Genomic DNA, 24,677 nt, shown 5'->3' on the forward strand with positions numbered 1-24,677 from the left:
ACATTTCAAATAATATTAATTTATCATTTTTGTCCCCAGAAGCAAGAGAATTCTAGAAAGGGTAGCACTTGGAGCCGGTTGAGTAGGAAGTGAATTTTTATGCCAGCCAATTGAAGGCTGCCACATAGGTGTCTTCATAGATTTCTATTTGCACCCTCACACAGGTGATAAAAACAGTTTATTTAGATCATCCCCCACCCACGTGACTTGCTCCCATCACTCTCCCCTCATCTATTCGTCTCTCTCTCTCTCTCTCTCTCTATAATACGATCTGGTTTCCAAAGATTTGTGAGGCTCTCGTGTCTGGTGAAACTTTTTGAAATATGAAACTTTTAGTTTGTTTAGTCCCTCATTTTTGTTTTGTCTCACAAAATCCACAAACTAGATGACTATAAGCCAAGTTATATGTGAGATCGATATGGTTGTGTGAGACTTATGGGTTCTGCCTATGGATATCCTAGTACTCTATTTGCCCTTTTCTTCTTACTATTTTGGACTGTATGCTCAGTGTTTTTGGATGATAAAGTTCTTTATATTGCATTGGAATTGTCTTTGTTTTTTTTTTTTCCTAGTTTTTTTTATATTTTTTGGGCTAAGAACACAAATTTGTAAGGTTTTTGTTTGTCTTGAGTATGCAATGTTTATATCATGTTGCCACACTTTATCATGCCTGCAAGTTTAAACTTGTATAAAAACATTGATATTTACTCGTGTGTCAAAATTTATGCAGCAGTATGTCTGCACTTTGACCATGCGTTGGAGGCAAGTGTGTAATTATATAGTTTTGGAGGTAAAATTTATGTAGCACCAATGGATTTATGCTTTGTTTTCATCTCTATAAAATTGTAATTATAATTTATATATGTAATTATAAAGTTTTAGACTCCTTTTGTTTTCATCTCTATTTATACAGCCAAGAGATGCAATTATATGATCCAATATAATTACTCTGTTTATGTCCTTTTCTTCTTACCGATTGGGTTATAGATTTATCTCTTACATTGCCTAATATAAGCAACAGTTTTTTGGCAATTATTTATTGTATAAAATAGGGACACGTTCCATGCATAATGGATGATTGTGATTTGCACTAGCATAAAAAAGCAATACAAGAACGATTTACATTAAACGATTTACATTATTATTAAATTCAAAAAATTTCAAACTAATTAATAACGCAATAAATAAAACCCAATATAATTACTCTGTTTATGTCCTTTTCTTCTTACCGATTGGGTTATAGATTTATCTCTTACATTGCCTAATATAAGCAACAGTTTTTTGGCAATTATTTATTGTATAAAATAGGGACACGTTCCATGCATAATGGATGATTGTGATTTGCACTAGCATAAAAAAGCAATACAAGAATGATTTACATTAAACGATTTACATTATTATTAAATTCAAAAAATTTCAAACTAATTAATAACGCAATAAATAAAACCCAACGCAATCAAGACACTTTTGTATTAATTATTCTTCATTGATTGAGATTCTGCATCTTCTATTCTTGCACATTATCATTAACTTAAGGAGAAGACTGCGCGAGAGGGAGGGGGTGGTGTAATAGGTGCCGCGAGAGGGGGGTGGTGAAATCGGTGCCGCGAGAGGGAAGGGGTGGGGAAATTGGTTGTGCGAGGTGAGTTGATCCGCTACGTGAGATGAGTTGATCTCATCGAAATCGTGTTGGATGACGAATGAAATGGGGCTGGGTCGAAGGAGAGAAAGCTCAGAAATGGAGCTGAGGCTGCGAATGGAATGAGAGAATTCTTCAAAAAGGGGTCGGGACTGCGAATAGAAAGGGAGATGAATGATTTTGAAGGGTCGAGTGTAGGTGTTTGGAAGTTGCAGCTCTTACGTACGTGGCCAACAGTTATTGATTAGTGTGAAAATAAGTTTTATACCCGGCCGGCCTTGAGTTTTTCCCTTATCGAAAAACCATGAAAGCCAAGGCTCATCATTTGTTTTATTGAATACATAATTTTCACCAACTCCTCCAACATTATCATCTCATGCATCAAATTAATTGACTCTCTTTTTTTTCAACAACTACTTGTAGTACTACGCATGTGTATACGTACCACCTGGCCGATTGCCTTTACTAAATTAAGAGTACAGACAGTACTAACTTTAAGGTTGGCCGGAGATACATAACACCAATTAGTATTTAGTACAGCACTCCTTAAACTTTTTTCTTCCGAATCATGATGAAGTCTTATTTATTTTTATTACAAGACAGAGATCACTAATTAGTAGATACTGCCTAACTACTTCTGTGGCACTGGGAATTATGCGCACAACAGATCGATTAAGATCAGATTCTCTCTTCTTCTTCATATTTTGCTGTTATGTTATGAATTTCCAATTATTCTTTTTGCCCGATCAAATCTCTCTTATATATATATATATATATATATATATATTGTACACACACACGCAGATATATATATATATATATATAGGGAATCAAGCCACTGAGATAATGAAGAAATTCCAATTCTAAAAGTGGAGAAATGGATATTCTCTTCTCGAAAATGTCACCTTATATATATATATGAAGACGTTGTCGGCCTTGAAAAAAATTAAAACATCTAAGATACTCCCAGATCATCCTACACACTACAGTACCACACCATACATGACATCTTTTTTAACTCATTAACTTATTTGGTTTCAGTCAAAATTGAAAAAATAATTATACTTATCAATATCCCACGTATCACAGTATCACACCTAATATCACATCTTTTTAATTTTTTTTTCTATAATAAATATGTATTGTATGAATGATAAGTGGACAATTCAATTAATTTAGTCAAAATAAAATAAAATAAAAAATTAATAAAATTACATAAAAAATATGTAAAATATTGTGTGACGTGGAATGATCATGAGTAACATCCCTCAAATTCAAATTGACAACATTTTAAATAGAATAAATATAGATAAAAGTTACTATTGGAAGCATCCATTTTGTATACATGATGTGATATCATCTAGATCACACATCTTCTCAAGTAAGTATTGAAAATAATCAATTAGAAACAACCATACAATAAATACAAAATATGCATTATTATAATAACTTTTTTCTAATATTACTCTTTCAAATAATATTAAATTATCATTTCTGTCCCAAAAGCGGGAGAATTCTAGAAAAACCAAGAAAGCTGCCAAGGCTCGTTTGTTTTCTTGAATACATAATTTTCACCAACTACTCCTGCAACATTATCATCTCATGCATCAAATTAATGGACTATCTTTTTCTTCAACAACTACGTACGTGTAGTACTACGCATATATATACGTACCACCTGGCCGATTGCCTTTACCTAAGGGTACAGACAGTACTAATTAACGTTGGCTGGAGATACATAACATGACCAAGTACAGCATCTTTTTTCTTTCGAATCATGAAGTCTTATTTATTTTTATTACAAGACTAAGAAGAGATCACCTAATATATGCTAGCTATAGCTAGCAGGATATAAAGGGATATATATCATGAGTGATGACCTCGATCTACAAGAGTGCATCCACCTGGCACTTCTTGCGTTCCGACTTCATCCTTTCAAGCTTGAAACGTTCTTGAACAGAAGATATATACGTTGCAGCCTTTGTATCGACGGTCTCATCAGCCGCTATACCATATAGGCTGTCGTATTGGCTGCTTATTAAGTCACGGCTGTTATCGGCAGGTACTATAAACGACACCTTCTGTTTCGGCTGAGAAACGACATAGTCCTGGTGGAGCAGAAAGCCTACTGAGGCAGTTGAAGGAGAAGACTGGCTTGGCTTAGCCTTGCTGGTATATTGCACAACTGAGGAAGGCTTCACTGCTCGTTGGAATGACATCAACTTCCCTTTAATGAACCCTCTGCGCTTACGGTTTGCCTCCATCGTAATCTCAAGTACTTTGATATCGAACTCGAATGTTGAGTATTTACTGCAAGAGAGGTCTATATATATATATACACAGTACTGGTTGCATGCTGGGAGTATTTTCTTTGTTCTAAAAGGCTTGCAGATAGACATGAAAACTATGACTGAGTTGTACAAGATGGTCCCAAGATCACTAAATATCTCGAAGCATAATTTTCTTTAGCTACACTATTTTGCGGGATATATATATGGATATATATGATCTTCCAATAATATATATCAAACAGCAAAGACGACGCTTTCCAAGATATGGAGAACTTCGTCTTTATACTACCTGCTGGCCTAATCAACATATATATTTGGAATTTATTCCAATAATCGATCTTGTTGAGATATTTAAAGCACTAGCTGCTGTACGTCAGTCGGCTATAGGCTACCCTGCACATTGAAACCCTGATGATCTCAAGCAGAATAATATGATTTATTCTCACTGGTTTGCTTTGTTAGTAATATGGACTAGCAATTCTCTAGCTAGTAGAGAGCATGCTCAATATTTAGGAACTAAGCAATTGATAATTATAGAGAAAGCTGTACCGAAGGGCGCCGCATCTGCTAATACGGATTATTTGCAATAATAAAGATTATTTACAATAAAAATAGATTTATTTTTATAAGTTAAAATAATTATTTTTATTAAAAATAATTGATCACAAATAAATAATTTTTGTATAGTGACGGACTGGGGCACAAAAGCATGTCTCGAGCTGATTCCATCATGTGAGGCAGATAATGATAGTACCATATCCTGATATATAGTTTTTGCGTCTGAATCTTGAACTTTTTTTGCACTTTAGTAAAGGATAGACTGAGATATAATATAGGACAGTACATCTATCGATCGTCAAGAAGATAAACTTTAAAAGATCATATTGCCACCCCCAACAATATCGCATGTGTATTATCAATTCCCCACCTCAACTTGACCAGACAAGTTATATTGAGCAGGAAATTAATGTAGTAAAAAGTAAACTGCAGCTAGCTAGCCATGCAGGCATGTAGCTAAAATGGATAAGAATGGCGTCCTTTTTAACACCCTAGCTAGCTGCTTTAACTCTTGCATGTGATCACTATGTTGAGCATCTTACTGGAATACGAGTAGTTTTCACTTTTCAGACTGCGGGAAATGCATAACTTGGTAACAGATACGAGATCCAATTTATACTTGCATTCTATGTATATGGCATTATGCTCTTAATTGTAAGAGAATAATAATGACTCGTTTGGATAGTAAGATGAGATGAGATTAATATTTTTAGATGAGTTAAATAAAATATTATTAGAATATTATTTTTAATATCATTATTACTTTATAATTTAAAAAATTTGAATTATTTATTATATTTTATGTGTAAATTTAAAAAAAAAATTATAATAATAAAATAGAATGAGATGAGATAGTTCCTGTATCCCAAATCTTAATTATAATGAATTGCACATGATACTATATTTTTTTGCATTCAAACATGAACACCATGAAGTTGCACGTACATCATGATCATGAGTAGATGGCGCGTGTGACTAATTAGAGCAATTATAAGACCCGACGATTCCTTTAATTTTTGTAAAGGATATGGATAAATCTGGCTATACTTTTCCTTGTCGATGAAGCAACGTCCTACAGTCGAGAATACCATATACGTCAATTGCAACTTGGGTTGCTTTGCTTTACTCAGACACTTCTACAAAGTACTGGCGGTGATAAAGTTTTTGCACTTTTGGACGGTCAAGGATAAGATATTCTGGATGCATGTTGCATGTCAAGTCACACATCGCACGTACCTCTGCATGCAAGTTGGGGTTTCTTTCTTTCTTTAATCTTCCCCTGTGTTCTGAACCGTACACGTACATAAGTTTCTTCTAACAGATTCCACCCATTTAATAATATTATTTTGCTCAAAATTACAAAATTTGGACTTTGATCACTTCTCAATAACGTTCGCGCGAAGCAAGCATGCATCTACTAATTATTATCTGCATTACATAGGAAACAAATAGTAGTTTGCTTTCAAGCATTAACATTTCCATTAACGGCATCCAAGGTTTCAGTGTTCATGTTTATATGGAGCAAGATATCGGTTGCGATGCTATTCCTCGATCCGCCCCCGCCTTTGTTCTGCTTTTGATGCTGCCTGATACGCAATTGTAGAGCTTTTTGGGGCTACAGTTGGGTCTCAGTCGTTAAGGAATTTCATTGGGCCGCTCAAGTACAGCATAGCCATTATGGCAGTGGCGAAACCAGAAATTTATTTTAGGGAAGGCAAGTAAAGTTAAATCTATAATAAAATATTTTTTATTATATTTTTATATAATTTTTTTTGAAGTATAGAATAATTTGATAGTAAGATCTAAAATAAAAATAAAATACGCTTAATAGAACCTATGTATTAAAAAAGTATATGATATGTCAATAACAATATATCATTGAAATAACATAAAGACACTCGTACAAATATATCAAACAAAAGAAATACAAAATGTCTAAAATTATAACTTGCGTTCTTTTAAAGAAACAAAATCATCAAGTATTGAATCTAAATCAAAATTCTTAGCTATTTCTCTTTCAATATAGACAACTAAATTATTTGCTAGAAACTCATCTTCAATTTTGTTGCGAAGTCTTGTTTTAACAATCTTCATAGCTGAAAATGCTCGTTCACTGGTCCCTGTAGATACTGGAAGAGTCAAAACAAGACGAATCAATCTATCAATAAGATGGTATGTTTTTTATTTCTCTGTCTCTACCAATCTTCGACATAAATCTGCAATGGATGACAGACTCTGAAACTTCGGATTAGTAAGCACATCAATTTCAAAATGCTTCAATTGAAACCTTAAATTAATTTTCTCGTTCTCAGAAAAATCAAGAGGATAATACTTTTCTGCAAGACAACAGATATCATCAATATTAAAGGATCTATATGCATTCTTTGGATCCAAAGCTGAGTTAAGGGCTAAAAGCTTTGTTGCTCCTTCACCAAACCTACTGTCAAGCTCTTGCATTTGAAAATCTATAGTAGCATTAAATATTTCAAAATGATAATGATGTTCTATCGTAATGTGATCTCGTTGATGACGACCACGGCCTTGTACATAACGAGAGCTCAATTCTGGAATGTCAATATCAAATTTCTTGGAGAAAGAGACAACATTCTCAAGTAGATTTTCCCAACCTTCATTTCTCAATTTTTGAATAAGTCATTTTGTAGTAGAAACCATATTCATGGCATTCAAAATGTCTTGAGATTTTTGCTGCAAAACTTGACTAAGAACATCAGTAATACCCATGATTTCCTTCATTAAATGTAAAATAAATATAAATTGGAATGATGTAATCATTTTATAAGCAGCATTCGCATTCCTGCATTGAGAGTAAGTGGATCATTCTTTTATTATGTTTTCAAGCACCGAGCAAGTGGCTCCAAACATTTGTAGTAGACTGCAAATAGAATAAAAATGAGAACCCCAACGAGAATCACATGCTCGTTTGACAGTGCCAATTTGGTTAGCTCCTTTTCCACTTTTAAGTTCATCAATAGCTATCATATATGCAATTTGTGTTGCCTGAGCAGCTTGCAGTTCATCATGACGTTTACATAAAGCGCCCACCACATTAATAATGAAATTCAAATTTGAGAAAAACTCATGAACATAAACTACCTCTCTAGATGCAGTAACTAATGCTAACTGTAATCGGTGAGCAAAACAATATATATAGTACGCACATGGGCAATCTTTAAGAAATAATGCTTGCAATCCTTTCCATTCACCACGCATATTACTAGCACCATCATACCCTTGCCCACGAATATTTTGAATATCAAGACAATGATGAGAAAGAACAGCAGATATTTCATTCTTTAGAGTCAATGCCGATGTATCTTTAACATGTACAAGATCAAAAAATCGTTCTTGTATAAAACCATCATCATCAACAAATCTCAAGATTATAGCCATTTGCTCCCTCTTAGACTCATCTCGTGCCTCATCAACAATAATGCAAAATTTAGAATTTCCAACATCTTCACGAATTTTATTTCTCACCTTCTTTGCAAGAACTTCCAAAATCTCTTTTTAAATTTTGGGTGAAGTATACTTTGAAGATTTAGGAGCATTTTCTAAAACAAGTTTTCCAACCTTGTCATTATACGAAGCCAAGAGTTTAAGCATCTCAAGAAAATTACCTCGATTTTTTGAATCAGAAGTCTCATCATGACCTCTAAAGGCACATCCTTGAAATGCAAGCCATTTAACAACATCAATAGATGCTTTTACTCGGAGTCGATTGTTGAGAATTTGCTCGGAGCTTTGTGCATTCATTACTTTATCAATATGTTGTGATTGTTTTAATAAATCCTCACAATCTTTCACAGCATTATTATGACAAGAGCAAGAATCCTCCCCAATATGATTAAAAAATGCACAATGTTTTCCATCATTAATCTTCTTCCAATTTCTAAATCCAATGGCAGTAAATACATCCCATCCAGAACATTGAGATGCTTTCATTGTAAAAAGATAACAAGGTAAACAATATGCAGCATCTTTTGATGGAGAATACTCTAGCCAAGATACAAATTGTACAAACCAAGAAGCTTGAAAGCGGTGAGGATGCTTTTCAGAACCAAAAAATGGATATTTAGAGAGATGTATCTGATATGGACCCATTTTCAAGTAAGCTCTTCTTATTTCATCACGTTGATTGACTGGATAGTCCCACATAAGAGGACGTAATCCTGGATCTCGTTGTAGAGAAAATATATCAATCTCTTTAGAATAAAGAGTTGACGATGTAAAATGAATATCTTCAGACTCCACAATTGGAGAGTTAAGATCAGGATTTTCCTCAAGTTCAATCCTTGAAATTTTAGAAGAATTTTCTGGAGTATCAACTTCTTTTCTTTTGAAGAATGAGTCGATAGTTCTCAATTTAGACATAATTCATGAACCTAAATTTAAAATCAAATTGAAACATATAAAATAAAGTTAGATATATATATAAATTCAATTACTCGTGAAACATGAATTTAAAATTAATTTTTAAGCACAAAATAAATAATCATTCAATAGACACAATTAATTATATATAAGCCAAATTAAGTAGTAATCAATCTATTTCAAAAAGAAAAAAAATTAAACAAAAATACAACTGCATGATGCATAAATACATGAAAAAAGAGGAAAAGTAAAAAAAAAAAAATTTAAAAACACTGCATCAAATTTAATACATTCAATATAATTATATATATATATGAGTGAACAGCAAAATCGAAAAAAGAGAAAAGAAAATTGGAAAAAAACAAACCGTATAGCAGACGATGCATTGGCAAAAAACTTTAAATTGCTTCAAAGTTCAAAGTGCATCCCTTACTGCTTATAGTTGCAACTTGCAAAGTGTGAACACATACGTGACGTACCCGTAACTCCTAAGCCTCAAAAGTTCAAAACTAGCCTTTGGCTAATTGGCTGTTTGACAGATATGTAGACAAGATAAATGTTGAAACTTGAGAAGAGAACTGCAGTCTGCAGTGTAGAGCGGCAGTGAAGGGACGCTTCATATTCTTTTTAGTTTTTAGTGAGAGTAGAAACGTGTGATTAGGTTATTAGATCATTTTATTTTATGTGAGATATATTTTATTTATTTTATTTTTAAATTAGATTAATTTTTTTAAAATTAAATTTATGAGTAATTAATTTATAAAATTAAAATAATTTTATAGAAGTGGTCAAGATAAATTTTTAGAGGGGCTAACATAAAATAAAATTAATATAATCTTATTAAACTATAAAAAATTAATATAGTTTAATAAGTCCGCCACTGCATGATGGTGGCCCCCATTTTTTAGACTTGGATCTCTCCTTCTCGGAAATTCTCTGTAAAAGAACGAACTCGAATACAACTTTTCTGTTTTAGCCACGAAATCGAATCATCAAATTTTTTTCTATAATATGAACGATTTTTGGGACTAGCTGTATCCCTGATAGAGGGCTGATTCATTGGATTTTGGACTAGCGATCCCTTTTCTATTTATATATATAAAATTATGAACAATATTAAATACAGTTTTTCAATAAAAATTATAATATAAATTTAAATAATTTAATCTTTAAAATTTTGTAAAATGATAAAACTATCTCTCTTAAAATTATGATCTTTCTTATTTAATAAAGGATCTATATATACAGTCTTCAAGTGAAAACTGTAAATAAAATTCTTTTATAAATTATTATTATTATTATAATCGTCCTCTTTTTATATATCAAGATATTTATAAATATTTGTAAGAAAATAAAGATCAAGATCTATTTGAGATTTATAAATACTCGTGCAATTTTTTTTTTTTACTTTAAATTTAAAATGTTGTATTCCAAAATGTGTTGCTATGTTTGGCAAGTGAGGTACTCTCACTATTATTCTTTGTTTTATTATTATTTTTTATCTATTTTTTTACTATTCATTACTTTTCATTTATTTATTATTATTATTTAATATTTTATTATTATTTTTTTATTATTATTCATAAATATTTTCAACACTTCTCACTATCCAAACGTAGCCCTCGATCAGGAAGATTGCGACTGTGCTCAGGTTAGGAGGCCTCAGTTCCAAAAGGATAGTTTGAGGCCGCACTTCTGTCTTTCGAAACAGCTAGCGATCCCACATCATAAAATGGGCCTAGAAAACTTCTAGAATTATGAAGGCACGGCCAGAAGGTGACGTCTTTTCCACTAAATAAGGACAATAATTTAGGTTAGATTGTTTGGTGGCGAACCTTTTTATCTTGTCTTCGTCAATAGAGTAATTTATGGGTTATCTTCTCAACTTGCATGATATGGATTTTGAAATGACACACGAAGAGGCAAAAGAACAGGATCAGGATCATCTTCACGTTGTGCTCTACCTTTTAACCTTTTGCTTATGATATTAAGGCACCGCTCCAATTGGCCATTAGGTTAAGTTGGTCTTTTTATTTTTTTTTAATTTTTTAATTTATATATTTTTTTATCATTTTAAAAAATTTTTAAAAAATATAAAAAAATATCAATATACTAATAGCCACTTCCTTAACTATTAAGTAAAGATTTTTTTTAAAAAAAATTAATATACATGAGGTGTCAAAATAGGAAAATAAGTTAAGTCCGCAAGGTATTTTTCTAATATTAACTATGATTTTAGAAACCCTGTAAAAAATTACGTTGCGATTGATCAGTTTGTCAACACGACTTACTTCGATCGCCTGCATAATAATTAGAGTAGTGATACACTAACAACTCATCTACAATTTGTCTACTACTCCCTTATAAAATATAATTTTTTTAAATTTTAGATGCATCAAATCAAAACCAAAAAGCAAAATTAAATTTGAAAAAAAATATTATTTTATTCAATAGTAGTTTGAGAGTAGTAAATTAGTTGATACTTTGTCATTTCTCTAATAATTATTTCGTCCTTACAACTGATTTTAAGAAAAAATTAATATTTATGTGCCTTTAGTTCTCACATTTGCTTAACTGGTGTTGCCCTTACAAAGCTTTAAGCAACACTATCCTGCCCAATAAACAAGTTTTTCAAGGCTGCGGTTACCAAAAAACAAATATTTTAATTTGTAAAGCTCAACCCATTATAGATCAAAAGCCCACTGCAAGGCGAAGAGAGAATAGACAAAAAGAACAAATTATTGTCAAGAATGGGATGAAATTGACAAGATACAAGCTGGTGGCTCAATGCAAGAGATAACTTGAAGCTAGCTAAAAAAGAGAACGTACAAATGGTGGCAGCACATGCGGCAGAAGAAAATGAAGGACTGCATGATGTAGAGCAAAAGATCAGGGGGAGATGGATTTTAATTTACACGCATACGAGACCTTCTTCTTCTTAATTTCTTTCCTTCCTCTTCATTTTCCCCCATAACTATTAATGTAACAAAGAGCTTGCAGAGAATATGAAAGCTCGTACAAATCAATAAAATTATCATACATAATATATAGTATATTTTACCTCTTCAAAACCCGTGAACGTACGTTTTAGCCTTAGTTAATGTAAATTTGTGGTCGATCTCTCTTTTTCTATATTGATTTTCTGCACTTTGTTTACTGTTCTCATCATCCATGACAACACGTCGAGTATAATCATGCAATCAAGTATCATTGTGGGTATATGTGACCATACTGTTCATCTTCGACATCCAAAAAAATGTATGATGGCTAATGATCCAAATTTACCACACAACTGCTTTTAGACAAATGGGATTCTTTTACACCTTTGATTACACGTTTTGGTGTGTTTAAATGAATCTGGCCTATACTCCAATTAGCTCGTGAAGTTAACGAGTGTGAATTCGTACTGAGATGGCCATATATAGAGATCAGATAGAGATAATTCCAATTTTCAATTTAAATTAGATGATTCAATATTTTAAGGATCAGAGATAATACTCATGACAATAAACATATGAGTTCTATATATAATATTTAATGCTGTTAATTGTACGTATGAAATCTTTTGAAAAAAAAGCCGACTGATCTACATTAATACGTGCATTTTGAGATCTTAGGAATCAAAGAGAAACTTACTCATATATATATATATATATATGCCATAAGAAAACCAGATCACAAATATATATATATATATTTATATAAATGATGCAATGCTGACAACAATGGTGATGACAATTATTCTGAAAAATTCAAATGGAAATCTGTGGGACCTTTAGCTACAAACGTTAAGCTGAATGCTCTAGCTCAACGTCAATATCTAGATCAATCGCTATCCATGAAAAAAAGAAACTAGCAATATGTTTTTTAATCTACCGCTGTGCCCCTTCCTAGTAAAAAGCAAGTCCATTTCTCATCTCTCATATATGCATGGTACTTTGAACATTTTGGACAGCTTCCTCTTGTTGTTTCGCCTGTAAACTCACTTTGTTAATTTCTGGTTTCTGGCTGGTTCATCCTGCATGTGTTTTCTTTGGGTTCGTCCCGAACTGATCAATTCTCTCAGTGGCTGCATGAGCACGTACGATCATGTAGCATTATCAATATTGAGGAAGGCTAGCTAGATGATGTTTATGGCATGGGTTTGTACGTACTTTCCTTATATATGCTGATGTAAAAGTTTGTTGGTAATACAAGGAACGGTTGATCATGATGTTGGCATGGCTCAATCAAATCAAAGTTCTCAATGGTTGGGTCCTTTAGTCTAATTGAGCCGTGCCAATATCATATATATATGTTAATGTTCAGACGGACTCTCTGATCTATAGATCACCATATATAGATAGCATTTAGGCAAGCATTCCCATGATATCACCTGCATGCAACTAGTTATGCTGTGAATCTAGTAACATTATTAACCTTCCAAACTCTATATCAGGAAAACCAAAAAAAAAAAAAAGGAAGACAGAAAAAATGTCATATAATATGTCAAAAACACACAGTAGTACTTACACATGACACACACAAAAAAAAAAAAAAAAAGAAGAAGAAGAAACTTTGATTCTTATATTCTTTTATCTTCCTTTTTATTTTCTTTATGATCTTTTTGAGGAAAAAGGGGAATTCTGATTTCACATAAGAATTATATATACCAGCTAGCTAGGGTCCCACTCGATTGTGTTTGTTCTTGATTCTTGATTTATATGAATCAACTGCATGGGATCAGATACTCTCTGTGTTCGTTATATATATGTGTGACGTAGTACCAGTGATATTGATCCTCCCTCGTTGGCGTTTCAGTTTCTTATCTAAATTAACAGATGATAACGAAAATCATGCACAACAAATCTTCCGTGATCAAGGCTGAGCACCATTCCTGGAGTTGACTCTGCTTTTATTTGCCTTATTTTGTTTCTTGTAATATTCTGTACAGCAAAGCAACATTAATGTGTTCATTCCTTTTATGTTAACATTAGCTGTGTATATATAGTCATCACTCATGAAATACAAGGTGTAACATTAATGTGCATGTTTCTTTATATGATCTTTGAACCCTTGAAAACTAACGGTTTTTTGTTTCCTGTACGTACGTGTAATTAATATTTCACGATTTGCTTAGGGAGATCAACTCCAATGCATACAACCGAAAAACATGATGTTTTCCTTGAATATGTGACAAGAAATTGTAAAATATGAGATAAAACACTTTTATTATCCAAACGGGATTAGGTAATGTAGACTCCAACATTTAATACAATAGGGTTAACATGATGTTGTGTCTATTTATCTTCAAAATTATAAAAAGTGTTTGGATTAGAAAATTGACATCATATTGTGTTCCAAAGTGCATTATTGACAAACAAAGATTGCCCCACTTTCGATTATTGGTTTATTCCTGTCTTTTCTTATGCAAGGCTTCTCGTATACTTCATATATCTGGATATAGTATGATAGTGTAAGGGATTTACATCAATTCTGTCTTCTCTTTATATATAATTGCGACAGCACACCAACCACGGCTGCGTTTGGTTTCCAAATTCAATTAAGCTCAACTAAATTCAGTCTAATTTTAAATTGAGTCTAATATCTAAACATCTAACTCTCAAATTAATAAGCTCATCCCAACTCAAAATCTTTTTACATGTAGGAACCATAATTTTTTTAAACTTAAAACATCTTTATATGTAAAAACTCATAACCTTTTTCAATTTCTCATAAAAAGTATTAAACTCATCTTAATATTCAAACACACATTAAACTTAGTTTAGATGGGCCTCACATAACTCTCTCCACTACTCAACTCACTACTATTCATAAAAGCTCAACTTAACTGAGATCAGCTCAACATCCAAACGCAGCCTTAAAATATAAATTTTGGGTTGGTTGAAGCTCATTTTATTGGGCTGGGTTATGAACTGGCGGCCCATGATTTGGACCTGCTTTTGAAGGCCCAATATGAGCCCACAGAAAGGCTAAATCCAATCTCATCGCCTTCTCCGAGCATGTTCTTCTCTTCGCCCAGAAACTCCCTAAAACCCTCGAAAACCAATGTCCTCTTTAAATTTTTGATCCTTTGCTATTGGATAGAGAGAGCGAACTCATTTCGGAGTCCAAAAACACAAGCCAATGGCTTTGACAAACCTCATCCTTACGGTGGCAGGGGTTAGCGCCGTGGTTCTCCTGCTGAGGAGCGACGTCAAGCAGTCGGCCGCTGTCTTCAGGCGCAACGTCAAGCACATCCGCCACTGGCTTGAAGAAGAATCTGCCTCTGCCTCCAAGTAAAAATCTCCTCTTCAGCATATAAACTTAGGTTGTCGCTTTATCAGTAACATTTTCAATAGCAATAAGTGTAGAAACTCCACACTTACCAGCTTCAGTTATGACTAGATTACTGATATTCGTTTTCCTGTGACTCACAAATTTTTTCTTGGACTTGTGAGAAAGTAGAAGTTAGAGAATTTAGCGACTGATACTGGTTTCCGGTAGGTTTTGGATAGGACTCCCAAAACTCTGAAAGATTAAACACTCCCAGTCTCCCATGGTTGATCTTTGTGAAGAATACTGTTGATGTTGATTTGACTTGGGGGAAAAATAATTTCTTATTCATGCTGCCTGCTTGAAATGATCTCTGCAATCTGGGTATGCCAAATTATCTAAGTTTGGCACAGATTTCATGATAATTTATGTTCTTACTCTTCCCCCCTTTGCAAATGGAAGGGTGTGTAGAAACCACGCAGCGATTAGCTGTGGATGTGGTCTTTTTGTCATTGTATTGTTGATAACAATATACAAGTCATAATGATTGATAGAAATTGAAAAATTGAAATTGCCATTTCTCACCGTCATAGGTGCTTCACTTCAAAGTACTGTTCCGCTTGAGGATGTCAACAACGACATGGGGGCAAACAACTACACCTTTAGGAAAGGAAATTCAACTTTAGTATTTACCGCCACCCCCCCAAAAAAAAAAAAAAAAAAAAATCCAACTTTGGTCTTACTAACAGGCTTTTTGACTTATCTGACGTCTGTTTGGGTGTTATAGCAGTAGCTCTGTACCCCCATTTCTCTCATTATGTAGTTTCTAATTGGTGATTTAGCTATAGTTTCCGTAAATAGGATTACTGGTTTAGAGTAGGTTTAGGATAGGACTGCCAAAAACTTGAAAGGTTAAACTCCTGTGGTAATCATTGTGAAGAATGACCGTTGATTTTGATTTGATTTGAGGGGGATAAAGGAATTGCTTATTCCTGCTGGCTGCTTGAAATGGCGATCTCTGCAATCCCACACGTTAAATTATTGAGCTTTGGCACGGCTTTCATGAATTGTCTGTGTTCTTAACTTCTTTTTTTTATGGAAAAAGCTACGCCCACCGCTCGTTTGTTCCCGCTCCCAGCTCCCGCTTGGCTTTGCTACCACAGAATAAATTAAAAAATTAAAAACCAAAATTAAAACCTTGTCTTCTTCAACAAATAGAACGAAACCTTGCTTGCCTCCACAGAACGAAACCTAGTCAACATACCTTTCAGTCGATCACCTTGTTAGGGACCTTGGTTAAGTTCTTAAACACTATGATCTCTACGCCAAGGCTCTCCTTATGATGACCGAATCTCCGTTCCTCTCTTGCTTGATTCTCGAACAATGGTGGCCAAGAGGACCACTTTGGTAAGGTGAGGTTATGTGTTTAAGCTAGGATTGGTGTATAGAGTGGTGGGAAAAGGGTGATGGAGTGTATGGGTTACAATGGTGTAAGGGGCGCATGACACTAGTGAGGAACTAGGGTTGGCGCCACTTGAGAATTAGGTTTAGGGTTTGGATGTTGATGATGGATGGCTAGGGTTTGGAATTAGGGTAAGAGTGTTGGGCAGCTAGGGTTGGAAGACCACAAGTGGATGAGGCTTGATTGGTTAATTGAGAGATTTTAGGAAGACTTCCTAAAATCTTGGAACTCAATTTGGTAAGTGGTGTGGCCACCTATGGGAATGATATGGTCAATTAGGGTTCCTAAAATATAGGAACACCAATATGGAAAGAGTGGGTGGCGGCTAGGGTTAATTCAAATTAGGCAAGGGGTAGCCGAATTTGAATTGGGACCAATAAGGAAAGTGTGTTTCGGCTAGGGTAATTTGGATGGAGCAAACAATTTAGGAAAAGTTGACAAACACAAGTGTTGGTCGACTTTTCGGGTTAGATGGATTGGAAGAGCAAAAATGGGATGAACACCAAGAACACAATTAAGAACACTCAAGAACAAAAGCAATAATACTTAAGAACTTGAATGGACAAAATGATAATAATTCAACAATTGATTCACGGATTGCACAAGTGTTGAATAAATCTCATATATTGATCAAATGATAAAAACAATGATAACCACAACTTGGATTCACAAATTGCACCAAGTTGCAAGAACAAGATAGTTGAATCACACCTATTCAAAAAATTGCAAGGTGTGATCCTCTCTTTGGGATTCACGAATTTCACCCAAAAAGCCTAAGTGCAATGGCACCGGTTTGTGATCTCTCAAACAATAATCCTCCCTCTAGGGTATTTGCCAAAAGATTCTAAAGCAAGTGAATGATGTCTTATTTATAAGCAATACAAGTTGGAAACCCCCAATAGGTCCCTTGAAAATAATTAAATAAAATAAAAAGATAGTGGCATGGACCAAGCTTGGCCGTGGCATGCATGGGCCCATGGTGGGCTAGGATGGTGCATGGTGGTCTTCGGGCTGGTCCATGGCTAGGTGGTGCGGCATGGCTTGATGATGGTGAGCCATGTGTGTGCGCTGCATGGCCCAGGCTGGTGGCTTGGGCGCTGGCTCTGCATGGCCCAAGCTAGTGGCTTGGGCGTTGAGGCTGCAAGGCATGGGCTGGAGCCATGCGTTGGATGGCATGCTTGGTGGGCATGTCACTGGCCTTGCCTGCAAGGCATGGGCTGGAGCGGTGCGCTGGATGGCATGCCTGTGAGGGCATGCCACTAACCTCGCTAGTGTGTGGCAGGTGGGCTGGGGAGTGCTGCTGAGTGGCATGGCTCAGGTTGGAGGCCTGGGCGCTAACGGTGCTGCACTGCGCGTGGGCGCGCACATGGGAGCTGTGCGGCACATGGCCTTGCAGCATCTGAGCGCACGCAGGGCCACGCGATGCATAGGCCTGCGCAATGGCTTGTGCATGGGCGCGCGACGCAGTGCTGTGCGCATGGGCAGGCGCCCACTAACCTCGTTGACCCGCATGTTGGGCACCCCGTGTGTGCCATCGCGCGGGCCAAGGCATGCATGCATGCTGGGTGCCCCGTGCGTGTCACTACATGAGCCAAGGGGCATGTCTCCATCATGACTAGGGCATGTGCGGCATCTCTAGAGGCAACCCGACGTGGGGGTCTAACACGCCTCCGCAGAACGACGAGGAACCTAGCCAATTCCAAGCCTCCACCTTACCCTTTCGTCGCCTCCACAGAGAACTTGTGTGGAGATATTCATTTAGAGGATTTGAAAAGATCACTATTCTTGCAGGAAGGGTTTTGCCAGATGATTGAAGAAGAAGTTTGCAAAATGCATTTAGTGAATTTGTACTTGGATATTTTTTCCAAAACTCTACAGAAGAGTTTGCTTGAAGCAGGTTATGAATTTATAATTGTGAAAGAGAAACTGGAAGAATGTACACGGCAACTGGAGATTTCAACCAAATCCAAGGAGTTACTAATGCTTAGGCTGCAGGAAGCTCTGGATGATGTTCATTCTCTTAATGATATTACAACGCCACTTTTAGAATCAAATTTACAAAATGTTACCCATGAAAATCATCTTCTCAATCAAAAGATTACTGAATGGGAAGCATTGATAACAGAGCACAAAAGTTATGAGAGTACATATGAGGCCTGCACCATAGAAAAGTTAGAGTTGGAAAACTCAGAACCAAAAGACCTTAGAAAATCACAAGTTTCAAAATGATGTTTCCTCTTTTCAGAAATGAAGGATCCCGTTGTTCTTCTTCTACTTCTTCCTTCTTCTTCTTTTTCTTCTAACTGAATTTGATGGGCTAACTTCTGAGAAGGAGAATCTAGAGGAGCTGAAAGGGGTTTTCGGGATTGTGAAATGAAGGATCCCCTTTTTTTTTTAAATAATTAAAATAAACACGTGCCTACCACGTAACTAGCCACGTCAAGCGGGATCTACGAGCAGGACTTGCGAGCGGGGTCTGTAGCATTGCTCTTTTTTTATTAGTAAACAAATTTTATTGATAGAAATAGACAATGAATTGTTTGGATTCTTACTCTTTCCCTTTACAAATGGAAAGGCATGTGAGAAAACTGCATTTACAAAATGGTCGGTCATAATGATTGGTAGAAATTGAAAATTGAACCTCGATTGCTTATACTTGGTAAAGAGAATTCAACTTAGTACTTAAACCACCCCAAAAAAAAAAAAAATAAATAAATAAACAACTTTTGGTCCACCTCTTTTTTCTTTGCTAATTAATTGTCCCAAGTATCAGTTATAACTGCATTGATTAAAAATGTAAAAAAAAAAAATCGATCCGAAAACATGTGGCAAAAGCTGTCTTAGGTGGTCAGTAATTTTTGAATGACCTTTCCAATCAAGAAGAGTAGTGGGTGCTATTGTAGCAGCTCTGTAGTCTGATTTCTCTTATTCTTGCCTGTAGTTTCTAATTGGTGATTATCTTTAGGTTTCATCTAAATAGACAAGACATTTAATAACTTTGATGGATCTTGCAGGGCAGCAGAGAAGGCAACTCCCAAGGAACTGGAATCAAAGGTACCTCCAAAAGACATTCCCAAGGAGGACAAGCACTGATGTGTCTATAGAGGGAGCTCTGTGTCGTACTACAAGAGTTACCTAGTTTTATGTTTTCTTTTCCTCTTTTTTTTTTTTAATTGATTATTTTATTAGAACAAGTCTTGATGATGACCGGGATTATTTGCACCCAAATTTTCGTAATTTTGTCTTTGGTTGCCTTTTGGCATCTTACTTATTAATGTGCATTTACAAAGAAGAAAGTCATCCTTGTTTTAGAAAGGGAATCTCCGTTTCTCCCTTCATAATGATATTCTATGTATACTTGTGAAAAAAATAATGGCATGCTAAATGACATCAACCTCTCGATAGGATCAGGCATTGCTGGACAAGGTCTGTCCAAATCCACCCTAAAGGGCAGAGACATTTCCCAGAGTTTGGCCAAGCCTAAACAGATTCAAAGTCTCTCCTAACCTTTACTGCAATGGTAAGTCTATGTTAAGACTACAATTGTTCGAGTCTCTGTTTGCTTTGTTCAACGGATGCGAAGCTATTAGAGTATTATGTATGCCCTTTTGTCTTTCAGCTTTGAAATTGTGTCAACTGGGTCTCTCGTCTATTGATGGTTTGTCAAATTCTACATACGACAAAGCCATTAGCTGAGAGTCGCATAAGTTAAGGTAACTTGACGAAATGATGATGTTTTTTTTTTTTTTTTTTGACCTTTTCTTTTTCCCAAATTTGAGTTTTGGTTTCTGAACTATGTATAGTATTTGTTCATTTGTCAAAACTCTTATACCAGCGTGGTTATAGATCAAATGTTTGTCTGATCACATCAAAGTAAACTTGAGAATAGAGATGTATGTCTCTAGACCATAAAGTAAGTTTCATAATTTCATTTGCCTCCATTATTAGTATCATAAGGATGTGTGTAGAGGTAAAAAAGGATCTTATGTACAAAATGTAAATAACATGAATAATTATTTTACTTTAGTAACATGAATAATTATCTTACCCGATAAGATAAGGGCAAGATTGAGATCTTTCCCAAATTTTACTCATAAAGAATAATCGACAGCTCAAGATTAAAACTGAAATCTGGCACATAATGCATGGATCAGAATGTAGTTTAAATGTTTTGTTTTTTAACCACAACCAAGAAAAAGAGTAGTTCGAAAACATGGATACATGGATAGAAGAGCAGAAACAGAGAACGAAATGCAACACAGTACAAGTATCTAAGACACTGCATGCTCAATTCCTGAACGAGAAGCTAGGAGAGTTTTCTTTAGTTGTCCACTCCCCATTACATCATTGAAGCTGAAAGTCTAAATAAAACTACCCAACCACGAAATTACCTCAGGAGCTGACTACTCCCACCAGAATGGAAGCGCTCGTGAGGCCTCACTTTCCAACAAGCCATCGAGCGCCCCTTGAGATCCTCCATTGCAGAATTCATTGGCATCAGGAACCAAAACTATACCTGCAGACTTGTCGTTTACAGCATGAGAGCGTGAGTACTGAGACACTCCAACTCCATGAAATTGCTGTTCTGAGCCCAAGGATTGAATCGGATGGCTCGCACTGGACTGAACCAGGGGGTTCAGACCTATTACTGGAGTCTGTTTTTGATGTGTTGACAGAAGATAGAGAGCACAACCCAAGTCAATGGATTGTGTTAGCCCATCGGATAATATATTATGGCAGCCCCTTCCACTTTCTGTTGAAGCAATATTATTGCTATTGGGAGGTGCCTGCTGATAGAGAGAGGCTTCAGGGGCTGCTTGGTTGCCTACTCTCGGACCATTTTCCTGTAAGAAAGAGAACATTTTATTTCCCTCATTGTAAATGTAGGCAAAGGAATTCAGGGGACGTTGTCCGTCGGCGCTGGCTATCCCAGGCCAGGTGCTGCTTCTCAAAGTAGTTGCATATATGTGTGGACTACTGAATTGCAACATTCTGGGACCTGGTTTACAGAGAGAAATGTCAATTTCAGAAGCAGTGTATACTCGAGTATAATTAATAATGGAAGGATTGGATGGTTATCAATGAATATTCACTGATTCAAATCCGGCGACTGGCAATCTCAAATTTGCCTGTCCAAGCGCATTTGAGGAACTCGGCAATACCATATAATTAAATTATCTGTGCAACTTCACCTTTTTCCCCAGAAATACCATATGAAAAGTAGTAATAGATGGACTCCCTAAAACCACGTCCCTAATTGACTCAATGAACTGTTGAAGCTTTTGGGAAAGCTCAGCAATTTGCTTAAACTAAAGGGGCAAGATGTGTAATGTATGGTTCGAATTTCATTCTCAGCCTCAAACTGACAGGCAGAATTACGCATTGAACACTGCAATAAGATAGTCTTCTCAGTACTTAGATAAGAATATTCCAAGACCTTTGTAATTGGAGAGAAGTTTCTCAGAACTCAGGTAAAGGGGTTCCGGCTGAGATTTTCTTCGGCGCATGTTGTGTCCATCAAGGCGTTTCCTGCAGCTTCTCTTTACCTCATCAAACTCCCCCAGAGAATGGAATCTATAATACGTAAAGAAAAAACCCCCATATGATTGGACATAAACTTCTTATATGTAATAATCAAGAAAAATGACAAATCCGACGACAGAAAAGAAATAAAATTCTTGTCCATCAAAAGCATGCTATTGATATCAAACCTGCTGCATTGTTGGCAGAACCGCTGCTCTTTGCCCCTTACAATCACAACTGGGGTCTTAGAGTGGAGTTCGCAAACCCTATGGCGCCGGTGATAATCCCCGCAGATACTGAGGTCTGACTTGCATCCATCAACTAAGCATGAAACAATATTCTGGGTTCCACTGAGCACCCGATTCCTTTTCAATGGCCCTGAAGGTGATGACCGTACTGTTGTTGTTGAGGCCCCTCTGTCCTTTAATCCATCTACAGATCTCTCCTCCAAATCAGATACTCTGCCGAGCTTCAAGTCCACCGCAAGTCCTCCTCCTCTATTCTTCTGCCTACCTATGCTACTGCAACCAACAAGGCCAGCAAGGCTGCTACTTTCCTCTTTTTCCTTAAACTCAATTGAATCCCATGCAAAGTCCTTCCAGTCCCAATCCATAGCAAGCCGGGGTTAAAGCTCTTTCACAATTTATCCACCTAAAACAATCGCATAAAAGTGAATACTTGATCAAGAAGAATGAAAACGAAAGATCCAATTTTTTTTTTTTTTTATTGGGGTCAAAAGGAAGTTGGTGGAAAATTGCGCTTTATAGAATCCTACAGATCAAGAACAGTGTACCACAGTTTCTTGAAATTTTTGGTGGCAACTATGGTAAAGTCAAATTGAAGAGAAGCTAGCTAAAATGGTACATGAATACAAATTCAACCTTTTTGTTTCTCTGCAGCTCGGAGATAGAAATCTGAAATGCCACATAGAGAGGGAACATGAGTTAGCTCAATTTCAATGATAACAAACGAAGGAACTTTCAATATCCCTGCCCAGTAGAAGGCAAGGACAAAAGTTTCAAGTCGATGATGAGCTATAGGGACAGAAAGCATAGACTAGAGTACTGCATAAAATAAGAGCTGAGAATTACTGCAAGCAGGAAGGCCCATCTCGGGAGATTTTAGTGATCTTTGTTCTCTTTAATTTTCTTTTCTTTATGTGGTGTTTCTCTGTTTGTCCCTTTTTCTATAGCTAGCTAGTTGGATTATTAAATTTGGTGAACTGTTGGTGTTGAAAATAAACAACTAAACAACTAAAAATATTGTAAAAGAGAAAGTAGAAAGAACTAAAAAGAAGCCAGTGGCAAAGAGAAGGACAGGTATTAGTGCTACTTGGAAATTATTTAAACCATAACATGAGAAATAAAATAAAGTTTTGTTATGTACAAGTAAGTTTGCATATTAATTTGCGTATTAATATTATTGTTTTTATATTCTAAATTTAAATTAACATTGTTTTTAATAAAATTTATTTTCTGACTAATCATATTAAATGAGTGCACGTATTAATATGCATAATGACTTACAATTAAATTTTTCTTGTAAAATAATACTAGCAGAAAGAGAAAAAAGTATTAGATAGAATGAGGGAAGGTCTACAAGGCATCCAGGCAAATTAATTAATTAATTAATTAAGCAAATTATATTCACCTAGCTAGCTAGTAATTACTTTATGTAATGCATTATAAGTTTCAGAGAGAGAGAGAGAGAGAGAGCTTTTATTAAAGGTAAAGCTAGTTGTCAATGATAATAGACTTTGTTAAAGGAAAAAATAAGTGTTAATTGGGCCCCTTGCTAGCTTTAAAATAAGCATGGTTTCTTTTCTAATTTTTAGTGAAACAGACAGCATAATTATCTGCCATGAAAGGAAAAAAGGACAGCATGATATATTTCTTATCAATTAAGGATCGACTCTAATTAGTTACCAGTCGAATATATATATATATCAGTACTTTAGACTTGCTGATTTAGGTATTACGCCTTATTAAACATGTATAGACCATATCTATATATATATAATATATATGAATACTTTCGACCGACAGGATTCTGATCTGAGTGTAAAGGCTTTGGTACTGGTGCGGAGAAAATTGCTTAAAGCTACTAATAATAATTAATTTGTTAAATATTGCTTCCTTAATGTATTTTAAAGCTTCATGGCCGGTCGATCGGCTAGGTCAATCTTTTTTATAAATAGCAATTAAATATGTTAGCGGGATGAGAATATTTTTAGAGATCAGCCCTTTTTTTAATCTCCTGCATTAATCAATCGGCCATGATGATCTCCAGAAGTGAATGATCTCCGACGAATTCCTTCCTAGCTAGCTAGCTAGTTAGTTGTTCTTTTTCATTCATTGTACGTACGTAGTTAATTTGTTAGGTAAGAATATTTGTAACTCGATAATATCCCAAATCCATCTTAATCACTCCTTACATCTTTAATTAGCTTTTTAGCTAAGCCCAAGCTGTGGGCCGATCATGCTGGCCTTAATTAGTACTCAAACAGCTTCAATTGAACTATTCATGTGTAAACCAGCTTGAAACCTATCATATAATA

The 24,677-nt window shown here is 35.4% G+C and overlaps 3 protein-coding genes and 1 pseudogene across 3 annotated transcripts; 1 reads left to right on the forward strand and 3 right to left on the reverse strand.

The window, feature by feature from the left end:
• Nucleotides 1–3,525: 3,525 nt before the first annotated feature.
• LOC109005640 lies at nt 3,526–3,903 on the reverse strand. Its single transcript, XM_018984651.2, has one exon. It carries the CDS (start codon nt 3,901–3,903, stop codon nt 3,526–3,528), a length of 378 nt encoding a protein of 125 aa, XP_018840196.1.
• A 2,541-nt stretch (nt 3,904–6,444) lies between these two features.
• Nucleotides 6,445–8,880, reverse strand: LOC109017980 (annotated as a pseudogene).
• A 6,007-nt stretch (nt 8,881–14,887) lies between these two features.
• LOC108984565 lies at nt 14,888–19,985 on the forward strand. Its single transcript, XM_018956570.2, has 2 exons — nt 14,888–15,158; nt 19,612–19,985. Exons 1-2 carry the CDS (start codon nt 15,007–15,009, stop codon nt 19,688–19,690), a joined length of 231 nt encoding a protein of 76 aa, XP_018812115.1. The 5' UTR covers nt 14,888–15,006; the 3' UTR covers nt 19,691–19,985.
• A 770-nt stretch (nt 19,986–20,755) lies between these two features.
• Nucleotides 20,756–23,274, reverse strand: LOC108984564 (squamosa promoter-binding-like protein 16). The gene is made up of 5 exons (XM_018956568.2): nt 23,212–23,274; nt 23,002–23,034; nt 22,309–22,771; nt 22,035–22,171; nt 20,756–21,596 (listed from the first exon to the last, which is right to left on the reverse strand). The coding sequence occupies exons 3-5, from the start codon at nt 22,731–22,733 to the stop codon at nt 21,001–21,003; spliced, it is 1,158 nt and encodes a 385-aa protein (XP_018812113.1). The 5' UTR covers nt 22,734–22,771; nt 23,002–23,034; nt 23,212–23,274; the 3' UTR covers nt 20,756–21,000.
• Nucleotides 23,275–24,677: the final 1,403 nt, after the last annotated feature.

The sequence above is a fragment of the Juglans regia genome, chromosome 1 (assembly GCF_001411555.2).
Source record: "Juglans regia cultivar Chandler chromosome 1, Walnut 2.0, whole genome shotgun sequence".
Lineage (NCBI taxonomy): Eukaryota > Viridiplantae > Streptophyta > Magnoliopsida > Fagales > Juglandaceae > Juglans > Juglans regia.

Coding starts and splice junctions, on each gene's coding strand:
- LOC108984564 (XM_018956568.2), bottom strand. CDS start 22,733: ATGGATTGGGACTGGAAGGACTTTGCATGGGATTCAATTGAGTTTAAG. Junction 22,172..22,308: donor TTCTGCCAACAATGCAGCAG/GTTTGATATCAA, acceptor TACGTATTATAG/ATTCCATTCTCTGGGGGAGT. Junction 21,597..22,034: donor ACTTCTCTCCAATTACAAAG/GTCTTGGAATAT, acceptor TCTGTAAACCAG/GTCCCAGAATGTTGCAATTC.
- LOC108984565 (XM_018956570.2), top strand. CDS start 15,007: ATGGCTTTGACAAACCTCATCCTTACGGTGGCAGGGGTTAGCGCCGTG. Junction 15,159..19,611: donor GAATCTGCCTCTGCCTCCAA/GTAAAAATCTCC, acceptor TGGATCTTGCAG/GGCAGCAGAGAAGGCAACTC.
- LOC109005640 (XM_018984651.2), bottom strand. CDS start 3,903: ATGGAGGCAAACCGTAAGCGCAGAGGGTTCATTAAAGGGAAGTTGATG.